Source organism: Citrus sinensis, chromosome 8 (assembly GCF_022201045.2).
Source record: "Citrus sinensis cultivar Valencia sweet orange chromosome 8, DVS_A1.0, whole genome shotgun sequence".
NCBI classification, from domain to species: Eukaryota; Viridiplantae; Streptophyta; class Magnoliopsida; order Sapindales; family Rutaceae; genus Citrus; species Citrus sinensis.
This window is the reverse complement of record NC_068563.1, coordinates 24,158,718-24,169,323: the sequence shown is the minus strand read 5'-3', so window position 1 is coordinate 24,169,323 and position 10,606 is coordinate 24,158,718. Positions and strand designations below refer to the sequence as shown.

The following is a 10,606-nucleotide window of genomic DNA, read 5'->3' as shown; positions in this document are numbered from 1 at the left end:
AGAACCAAGAAATAGCCAGGCTGGATGAACGACTACATCACGTGAACCATGACAGCAAGGATGGATGGATAATTCTTCTTAGCTATTATTTGAATTCTGTTATTATAATTTAGATATTTTACAATTGCCAGCTCATGTTTGTTTTTATCCTTAGAATGCTCTAGAGGAGTCACGAGATATATATCCAAAAAAGAATATTGTGTAAGGCAATGTTGATTAATGAAAATTCTTTTTTTGATTTCTAGCAGTAAAGTGTATCATTCCATGTTACATTGCTATTACCAGTTTTGATATGTAGTAGCAAACAATTTTTCTTTCTTTTTAGTTGTATAATGGTCTTAATTTTATAGCTAATTTATGTATGACTAAAAAAACAGTCTTCGAGCATGTGATGTAGTTCAAAAGGCACTGATATAGTGTTTGTGGACAGTCATCACATTCTTAGTTATTGTAGTGCTTGAACCATAAATATGCCCAAGTTACTCTTTCCTTGCACTTGAAGGAGTGTTTTGTTTGGGGATTTGTGTGCTGGGACAGGTTTGGTTGCTGGTAGTCTTGTTTGAATATCCAAGTAAACAGACAATACTTACTCTGCAAGCTCGCCTTACTCTTTAGGCACAATGCATGCTAAACAAGAGGCAATTTCTATAGAATAGTGTCATACCAGAGGTAATAAATTCAGAAGTACACACACTAACAAACACCACCTCCAAATTGCAAAATGTTTTAACCCTTCACCTCCTCACTTCCTATAGAATAGCATCATACCAGGCCCTTGCCCTTCTCTTTCCTCTGCAGTTAACGGGAGAATAGCTTTCTCTACTCCAGCGAAAACTCGAAGAACAGCACAATGATGAGCAATTTTAAGAAAGAGGAGTTGGAGAAGAGAGAAAAAATTCTTTGCATTGCACTTGAGGACTCAGCTTTGATTTCTTTTTATTTTCATGTTTAGCTAAGGTGAAATCACCTTTCATAAGGGTCCACTCATCGTTTTCCCTGACCTCTTATATCATCTAATTATTACTTCAATTGGTCATCAAGTTCCTTTTATGTTAAACTGCAGTGAGTTTGAGAAACTGGAAGCTGTTCCAACTATGGCAGTTATGGATGGTCCTTTAGAGTCAACTCCCTCAAATGCTGCTGATGTTCCTGAAGATCGTGCTTTCGTGAACTTCTGCAGTGTATGTTTTCTTTGAAATAATAGGTTTCTACATAAGCATGCAACATTACCACAAAAACGCTGCAAGTCATATACTATTTTCATATGTTATCACTTCTTTTTTGTGTGAGGTTCAACTTCTATGAAGTCCTTGTATATGACATCTGTCCTTATCATTGCAGACAGCTATGATTGTGGGAAGTACTTCTAATGCAGCAATCTCTGCACAACCTTACCCGTCCAATACAACTATTTCTGTACCTTCTCATCCCACCAGTGTTGCTTCTCCTATCGTGCCAACCTTGCAAATACCATCCCCACCTCTATCAGCACCTACCCCTTTAATGCCACCCATTGGCACCTCTGAATCTGGCAACTGGATGCCTAATCTTGTAAAGCCTTCCTTATTCTTTGTTCCTCCTCCAGCCTCCTCTGCGCAGATGATGCAGCCTGTCCCTTCATCTACACCAACAGCTCCGCCACTTAATCCTCCCTTGAGTCTACAACGCCCATATGGTGCCCTAGTGCTTCAACCTTTTCCACCACCAACCCCTCCACCATATCTTACTCCTGCTCTTACTTCAAACAGTGGACCATTTATCAGTATGGATAAAGTCCGAGAGGCACTTCTGGAGCTTTTTCAGGCTATGATTTCTGGTTATGCAAATGCTCGAAGCTAGAATTGCATCTGACATGTTCATGTTTACTGTTATTAAAATTAGGGGAACTTTATCATGCAGCTGTTATAATCTTCTTAATTGCATACTGACAGCAGATTTAAAGCCAGCATATTTCTATTGTCAGAAATACTCTTTGGATTTCTTATGTACAGAAATGCATTCATGGCACGCATTTTTGCCACTCTTTTAAGTGACTGTGAATTACTGTTTACTTTTTCATGATATCTAAATTGACATGTACATAAATTTATGTTCATCAGTGGATTGAACTATTTTTCACTTATTCCAGTCTTCAAAATCATGAACCCCCCCCCCCCCACCACTTTGCCATGCTTAGAGTACAAACGCTAATGAGATACTCTTATTTTTTGTGATGCATTTTCAATTATTATTTTTTTCCTTGTATATCTGACCACCTTTTATATGTAATAGGACAATCAATTCATAGAGATGGTCTATCGAGCACTGCTGAATGCACACCATTCTTGACCAGCTGAAAGTGATACCATTATGTAGCTGCTAGATTTTGTCTACTGTGTAGCTTTCTGCAAGTGTATAAGACCCCGTTTGTATAGTGTTTCAACTCAAATCAGTATTTTTTGTGGAAAAATTATTGGTATATAATTATTCTTGTTTCTTTTGTTCGGGATGATGAAAAAACACTTGCAGGATTTAAATGTCATTTTTGGGTTTGCGTTTATTATAAGTTACAGGCTTCAAAAGTTTGTTCATTTATACCCACAATTTAGTTATGCTGATTAAAAAAAATGAGTTGGGATAGTTTTTGATTTTTTGGATTCATGACATGAATAAAATAGAATTATTTTGCGCACGGTTTGGTCTGTTAGGTGTATTTGTTGTGAGGAAGAGAGAAAAAAGAAAAAAAAATTGTGGGTTGGGAAATTCTTAAATGAACCTTCTCTTGTTGTTTTGTATAGAGCTGGGTTACTTTACCCTGGGAAATAAAGGAGGATACGAACCGATTACCGTAACTCCCAAGGCGATAATTGCTACCTAAAATCCCCACTAGCATATAAGATATAAAGAGTTGCAAATCTGATAGTCATTCCAAGTTCTAGTTATCTTCGATACGTTAAGCTACCCATTACTCTGACTCTGGACTATAATTTTTTATTTTAAGTTTGTCCCAGTTCACTGCCAGCGAAGTCTCGTCGCCTGCATTCAACTTCCATCCGGACCTGAAATCTCAACCCTTAAATTTAAAAGAGAACTTACACATACTCTAGAGGGCATACGTTAATCTTCATTCAGACCGTGTAAAAGAGAGACCTTTTGCCAGTTATGATGTGTTGTTAGTTTTGGCCGCCATCTAAAGAAATTCCTAAGGGCATTCTGCGAATGGTTAAAAATATCAAACACTTTCTTATTACAACCGAATGTTATTATTGGACAATTTGCATCAAACACTTTATTGAGTTGCTACTTCGTGCGTACAAAAGAAAATTCTTTAAAAAGTACATGTAATGAAATTACACCCGTCCACGGTAGAATCTTTTGAGAATGAGATTGTCCCCTACAAAATAGTAGCAAGAGGTCATACACACTTCAACAAGATAAAACCATCTTCGCCGCCAATAAGGATTCACGTACAAAACTCCAATAATTCCTATTATTGCAATTCCATAAGATACGGTAAAAGTGATTAGGAAACTATCCATGTCAATTAAACTACCACCTTCTTCATTTTCGGTGTAAGCTTCTGTTGTCACTGTTGTTAATCCATTATCATCGCAACTTTTGGACAGTGGCTGTCCATAAAGAAAAGGATTCCCCTCATAGCTATCTTCCTCAAAAGTTGAAAACTGTGCAACTCTATCGGGAATTTTGCCTGATAAGTTATTGTATGCTACTCTGAAGACCGCCAATGTAGTTAGCACAATGAGCTGAGGGATTTTCCCATGCAATAGGTTGTAGGAGAGGTCCAAGCTTTCGATTTGCTTAAGGTTTGAAAATGTTATCGGGATTGTGCCCGTCAAATTGTTATGAGATAGATTTAGTGCACGAATCCTAGTAAGATATCCAATTTGAGTAGGAATCTCACCTGTCAGTTTGTTACAAGAAAGATCAATCCCAGACATACTCGTCAAAATTCTTCCTCAATAATAGTAGGACATATTCTTTGTTGTGAACTGTACGGTTTCTTCCTTTCCCATTGGAGACCCATTTGGAGAAAAATATGAAAGTGCAGGGGCCGAAGCGTGATCCCATGTTGGAGCTACTGCATCATAATAACCTTCACTGAGTGCAGTGTTAACCAAGCAAAAAGGAATATGACCAGATAGATTATTATGAGAAAGATCAATCAACCGCACTTCCTTCAACTGGCATAATTGAGCTGGTATTTCGCCTTCAATATAATTATTAGCCAAAAGAAGGTAGCTTATCTGAGGTAGTCTGTCAATCCAATTTGGAATACTTCCTTGTAAGCGGTTATAACTAAGATCTAATGTCACCAAATAAGGGTTGCAATGGATTATACTTTCCAGCTATCCTTCTATCTTGTTTTTTGACAAATGAACTTGTTCAATAGATCCTGGACTAAGACAACATGGTAAAGTCCCAAAAATACTATTGTTTGAAAGGTCTAAAACCTTCTGACAATTAAGCTGACAAAACTCATTTGGAATTGGTCCTTCCAGATTGTTATTGGGCATTATAATATCTTGTAAAGCTAACAAACTACCCAACCATCTTGGAATCTTACCAGAGAGATGATTATCACTCAGATATAATCCCCCTAACAAATAGCACTTAGATAAGCTTTCTGGGATCTCTCCAATGAATTTATTACCATCCAACTGCAACCTTTTCAAATTTGTCAAGTTAAATTTTTTAGAGAATATATGACCTTGCAAACTGTTGTTTGATAACGCAAGAATTTCCAATGTGAAGCAACCCATGGCCATGCGCTCAGGGATTGCACTAGTCAACTGATTGTAGGATATGTCCAAGCTTTTCAACATTTTCATATCAGCAAATGAAGAGGGAATGCTACCATTGAAAGCATTTCGAGATAAGTTTAAATGCATTAAGCCTGGCAGATATGTTCCGATTTCTACTGGGATATGGCCTTGAAAGAAATTGTTGGAGACATCCAATGTTGCTAATTTCTGGAGGCAATGAATTGGCATCCTAAATTATCCAAAAAGAGAGATATTGGCAAGAAGAAGCTTCTTTAAGTCTGTATTATTTTCTGGCAACCAATTTGGAAATTCTCCACTCAAGTTAAGGTGTGAGAGATCAGCATTCTTCAAGTCATGCTGATGGTACAAGAATTTGGGAAATGTGCCATCATCTCTGTAACCAGACAATGAGATAGAAGTCAATTGGAATTTTGGGGTCAAAGAATTATAATGTGACTCGGTTTCTAAGTATATTTCACCATTGAAAGCCTTGAGTTTTGAGAGATTGGAAAGTGGTTCAAGTGAAATAGGGATTTGGAAGTGATTGTTTGAAAGTATGAGCTCTTCGATAGATGTCAGAAGCATGAGGGGAGATGAGGAGATACTTTCAGTAAGTTGATTGTAAGAGACATCTAACACTTGAAGGGAAGTCAAATTTGTCAGGCACAAAGGCAAGCTACCGCTTAAATCATTGTTATCAATGTATAGCTCTCTCAAAAGCACCAACTCACAAAGGCCTAGGGGGAAGTTTCTCGTAAGTTTATTAGAAGCGACATTTAACTCTTGGAGGGATGTCGTTTGCCAAGCACCAAGCAAACTATCTCTCAAATCATTATCACGAATGTATAACTCTTGCAGATGCACCAACTGACAAAATCCTGAAAAATATATAATTCATCCTTCAGTACATAAAGATAAACAATTCCATAAAATCTCTTAAGAACATATTAAAAATTAAGTCTGAGTACTAATAGTTGAACAATAGAATCTGAGATAACGGCAACCAAATAACTGTAAAATTGGATGGTGTTATAGTGTTAAGAAAAAAAAATAGCATTATTTTTCAAACAATGCTCTATTTTCAGTTGTTTTTACTGTTATTGTGTCAGTATTGGAACTCTTTATCATTTTTCATTAAGTTTATAAAACAAACGTTATAGATAAGCTTAACTAAGTTAAATTAAGAGGAGGGGGGGAGAGAGAGAAAGTTATTAACTAACCTTGATCAAGAATGGTGTTTTTATTAAGACGTGAATATGACAATGATAAAAGCCTAAGAGAAGCCATCAATTCACTAACGATTTGAAGAAAACTGGTATTGACTTCAACAAGCATCTGATCCATGACCAGATGTTCCAAATTCTTGAATTCATGAAAATCTACAAATAATGAACAAGAAATGGTTATAATTTTGATATTGATCACATAATGCAAGGGAAAAAAGATAATCCAGTCCTTTTCTTTTCTTTTCCTTTTTTTTGGTTAATTTAATAATTTTTCTTTACTCTTCTAAGTGATCTAAATATTCTTAACATAATAGAACTAAAATTTCATTAACCTTAATCAAGAATCCTGCAATTTAGAGAAGTTAGAACTATTGGACAGTGAAAATATTTAAAATTTAAAAGAAAAAATCTTATTTTACGGGAAAAAATTAACTTGAAAAAAAGAATTATTATCGAATTAATATCATAAAAGCTTCAGATACCCGTAATTTACCTTGACCATGTAGGGCACCCTTGAGTACACAATATTGCATTGACAGACACTTTAACAAAGTGAATGATGCGATACTTTGCAGAAGCTGGCTTACATGGAGATCAGACTCGACCAATATCAATTCTTCTAAGTTGGTGAAATTGTGCAACTCTATTTAGAATGAAGGAGAAACAATAAATTTTGGATATATATATATTAATTCAATTATTTTCGACATAAAAAAATTTACTTACCCTAATTAACTACTATTCCCTTAGAATTAGTAAACAAAAGGTAAAGCATTTTTAGGGATGGTGGTGATCCTATTGATTGCAACACCTTGCTTCCATCTATCATTGGAATTCCGCTTCCCCCTAAACGAAGGGTATTCAACTTCCTCAAACCTCTTAAATCTGTTTGGGATACAATTTCAGATTAAATTATTTTGGGTAAGTGTCATTTGGGCATTCCCTAATCAAATATATTAAGTTGTCCTCCAAATTATTAATATTTGAACATTTTGTATACCTTTAGGAACCACAAGATTGTCGATTGCATTGGTGCTTATGTCCAGCTCCTCCAAGTTACTCAAGGAATCCAGTCCTGTATTTATGCCAACACTTCTAACATGGTTAATTAAATAACTTATTTTCTCCTTCTTTATTTTTAAATCTCGGCGCAAAACAATTTTATTAATAAGCAAAAAATACAGCTAACCAGAAAAACCTAAAAAACAGTTGCCAAGGGCCTGATTGAGTGGTTTTAAGTAGGTATATTTGGCTGACAACGGCGAATTTAAATTTGTAAGGAAGAAAAATTTATTTCAACTTTACCTATTGCTATACCTGATTCTTTTTCAAAAAAAAAAAACTTAAAACAAATTAAACACGACATTTTAATTTGTTAAATGCTAAATGGTGTTAATTAATTAATTAAGTAAATGCAAGTTGGTTTATGGAAGCCGATATCTGATCCCTTCACAATAACCAAAAGGGTAAAAATTTGTTTAGTCCCTATATTATGAGATTAGTACTCATTTAGTCCCTATATTTTTAAAAACACCTCAAAACGTCTCTGCTGCTAAATATTGACACTCATGCCATTATTTTTTTATTCTTTTTAACTTGCTTTTATAATATTATACTCTTACAATAATATTTCTTTTTTGCATATTAATAAAAAATTAGATTATCAAATTAAACTAAAAATAAAATAAAAACAAAAAAGTATATATTAATTTTTGTGGAAGCTCACATATGTCTAAAAAATTAATATTGTAAAAAATTACATTATTAATTTTTTTAGAAAAATTAATATTTTAACTCAAGAGAGTGTTCCACAAAAATTAATATATTATTTTATTTTATTTTATTTTTTGGTGTTAAACTGGTAATTTATTTTTTTCTTTTAATAATGTCTAAAAAAATTATAATAGGGTAATATTGTAAAAATAAGTTAAAAGGAACAAAAAATAATGGTAAAAGTGTCAATAATTTAATGGTAGGGATGGTTGGAGGTATTTTTAAAAATATAGGGACTAAACGGACATTAACTTCAAAATATAGGGACTAAACGAGCTTTTACCCTAACCAAAATACTAAGGTGGCGTTTGTTTTTTAACTTAATGACTTAAAGTGAACTTAATTAATTAAGTTAATTAGAGGTGTTTGTTTTTATAACTTAATGAGATTTTTTAGATAATTTTGACTTAATAAAATAAGCTAATTTTTTTGGCTTTTTACTTAATGGAGAAATATGAATTAAGGTGGCATTTGTTTTTTTATCTGAAATCTGAATAGACCTGAATTAGTCTGAATTCTGAATAGGTCTGAATGTCTGAATATGAATAATATGTTTGTTTTTTCGTCTGAATCTCGAAAAATAAGTATTAAGTTGTTTGTTTTTTTCAACTTAAAAAGCTGAAAATATGTACTTTTACATTTGTATCCTTATTAAATTTGAATATCAAATAAATAATATATTAAATACCACAATATTTTAACATTTATAAGTAAAACTATATTCAAGTGAATATATAATTATTTTAGAATTTTAATATATAAAATACCATAAATTTCAAATTTTATCGTATATAATATAAGAAAGAAAAAACATGGATATTTTTATGTGGGATAAATATCTATGGGTGAGTTTTGAGATAGACATGAAAAATAAATTATAAAACATGGATATTTTTGACATTAGCAAGTAATTGACTTAATTCATATTTCTCCATTAAGTAAAAAGCCAAAAAAATTAGCTTATTTTATTAAGTCAAAATTATCTAAAAAATCTCATTAAGTTATAAAAACAAACACCTCTAATTAACTTAATTAATTAAGTTAAGTCACTTTAAGTCATTAAGTTAAAAAACAAACGCCACCTAAGTCAATTACTTGCTAATGTCAAAAATATCCCTGTTTTATAATTTATTTTTCATGTCTATCCCAAAACTCACCCATAGATATTTACCCCTCATAAAAATATCCCTATTTTTTCTTTCTTATATTATATACGATAAAATTTGAAATTTATGGTATTTTATATATTAAAATTCTAAAATAATTATGTATTCACTTGAATATAGTTTTACTTATAAATGTTAAAATATTGTGGTATTTAATATATTATTTATTTGACATTCAAATATAATAAGGATACAAATGTAAAAGTACATATTTTCAGTTTTTTAAGTTGAAAAAAAACAAACAACTTAATACTTATTTTCCGAGATTCAGACGAAAAAACAAACATATTATTCAGATTCAGACATTCAGACCTATTCAGAATTCAGACTAATTCAGGTCTATTCAGATTTCAGACAAAAAAACAAACGCCACCTAAGTTCAGTGCACAAATTTAGATATAGGCAGACAAATAAGATGCAGGTTATTATGGCTTACCTTGAACATTAAAACTTTTTCGGAATCCAATCTCTCTTAAGATATAAACTTGTTACTGAAGAAAGAGCATTACAGAAAATAAAAAGCAACGATGTCGATTTCCAATCGGTGTACAATTCTTTACTTTTGAAGAAAAAACATACAAAATAATTAGACTGAATTGTGTTTGATTATGAGAAGCATTGAAAATTGCATATATTGATAATTTCTTAGACCTATTTTTATAGTACTCAAAGCCTTGAAGCTTACACTAGCAAGAATCTAGCTAGATCTAATATCAGTACCTCCAGCTGCTCAATGAAATAAGATCCACAGAAGATGGGACACGGGAGAAGGGATGAAGCTTGCTTACCTTTAATATCAATACTTCCATTCAACCCATTACCAGCCAATGATAAGATTCTGAGTGATGAAAGACCACCTAGTGATAAAAAGTTGCTGTTGTTGAAGTAGTTATGGCCTAGGAAAAGAAAATTCAAGTTGTTCAACCTTGATAATCTCTCTAGACCTGCCAAAAAATTTTTTAAAAAATAATGTTATCGTATCACGTAAAAATTTAACAAAACCCGAAAGGGATCAGAAAAATGCTAGAAATTACAAGGGAGAATTAGAGTAGAGTAAATTGAGGACCTTCATTTTCAACATAAACGACTATATTGTTCCAACTTAAATCAAGAAACTCTAATTGTTGAAGGGGAGTAAACAAAGAAGCATTCAAATGCCACTCCGCTGATTCCCGATTCCTAGTATCTCGTAGATCTAATTCAATCACTCTGCCATTGGTGTTGTTGCACTCAACCCCTTCACACTGACAACAATCTGAATAATTCTCATCATCTACCCAGTAGTGAAGATGTTTATCATCATTGAAGAAATGTCTAAGTTGGAGGAGAGCAGACCTCTCTTGCTCCAAACATCCCTCACTCCACCACCCTTTTACTACTAATAATATGAATATTAACTCACTCATCCACACCATTTTTGAACCACACATTATATCTTCTTAATTATAATCACCTACACACACTCTCTCTTTCTCTTTCCTTTGCATCTGCAACAACGAGAGGGTGGGTTTACACTATTTATAACCAATTGAACTGATGATACTCCCAGCTTTTTCAAGTCTTGTATGCGCTTTTCTTCATTTCTTTTTATTTATTCTATTAATATATAATATGATTGTACTATATTTTTATTTAAATCAGTCAACTAAAAATATTTCCTCACTGTCCATATGGGATG

General features: G+C 33.0%; 3 protein-coding genes across 3 annotated transcripts; 1 reads left to right on the top strand and 2 right to left on the bottom strand.

Moving 5' to 3' along the window:
* The first annotated feature begins 268 nt into the window (after positions 1-268).
* On the top strand, positions 269-2,503 carry LOC107177484 (mRNA-decapping enzyme-like protein). The gene is made up of 3 exons (XM_052432152.1): positions 269-957; positions 1,064-1,181; positions 1,342-2,503. Exons 2-3 carry the CDS (start codon positions 1,095-1,097, stop codon positions 1,837-1,839), a joined length of 585 nt encoding a protein of 194 aa, XP_052288112.1. The 5' UTR covers positions 269-957; positions 1,064-1,094; the 3' UTR covers positions 1,840-2,503.
* Positions 2,504-3,956: 1,453 nt separating this feature from the next.
* LOC107177485 (receptor-like protein 1) lies at positions 3,957-4,991 on the bottom strand. Its single transcript, XM_025100103.2, has 2 exons — positions 4,430-4,991; positions 3,957-4,303 (listed from the first exon to the last, which is right to left on the bottom strand). Exons 1-2 carry the CDS (start codon positions 4,989-4,991, stop codon positions 3,957-3,959), a joined length of 909 nt encoding a protein of 302 aa, XP_024955871.2.
* Positions 4,992-4,997: 6 nt separating this feature from the next.
* On the bottom strand, positions 4,998-10,343 carry LOC107177486 (receptor-like protein 14). The gene is made up of 5 exons (XM_052432786.1): positions 9,995-10,343; positions 9,717-9,872; positions 6,990-7,064; positions 5,984-6,142; positions 4,998-5,641 (listed from the first exon to the last, which is right to left on the bottom strand). Exons 1-5 carry the CDS (start codon positions 10,341-10,343, stop codon positions 4,998-5,000), a joined length of 1,383 nt encoding a protein of 460 aa, XP_052288746.1.
* Between the last annotated feature and the right edge of the window lie 263 nt (positions 10,344-10,606).

What these genes read in the sequence shown, in the direction of transcription:
- LOC107177484 (XM_052432152.1), top strand. Translation starts at nt 1,095, where the DNA reads ATGGCAGTTATGGATGGTCCTTTAGAGTCAACTCCCTCAAATGCTGCT. An exon ending in CTTTCGTGAACTTCTGCAGT is followed by an intron (nt 1,182 to 1,341) that starts GTATGTTTTCTT and finishes TTATCATTGCAG; the next exon opens with ACAGCTATGATTGTGGGAAG.
- LOC107177485 (XM_025100103.2), bottom strand. Translation starts at nt 4,991, where the DNA reads ATGCCAATTCATTGCCTCCAGAAATTAGCAACATTGGATGTCTCCAAC. An exon ending in TTTAGACCTTTCAAACAATA is followed by an intron (nt 4,304 to 4,429) that starts GTATTTTTGGGA and finishes TGGTGACATTAG; the next exon opens with ATCTTAGTTATAACCGCTTA.
- LOC107177486 (XM_052432786.1), bottom strand. Translation starts at nt 10,343, where the DNA reads ATGGTGTGGATGAGTGAGTTAATATTCATATTATTAGTAGTAAAAGGG. An exon ending in TGGAAGTATTGATATTAAAG is followed by an intron (nt 7,065 to 9,716) that starts GTAAGCAAGCTT and finishes GCATAAATACAG; the next exon opens with GACTGGATTCCTTGAGTAAC. An exon ending in CAATCTTGTGGTTCCTAAAG is followed by an intron (nt 6,143 to 6,989) that starts GTATACAAAATG and finishes CATTATTTGTAG; the next exon opens with ATTTTCATGAATTCAAGAAT.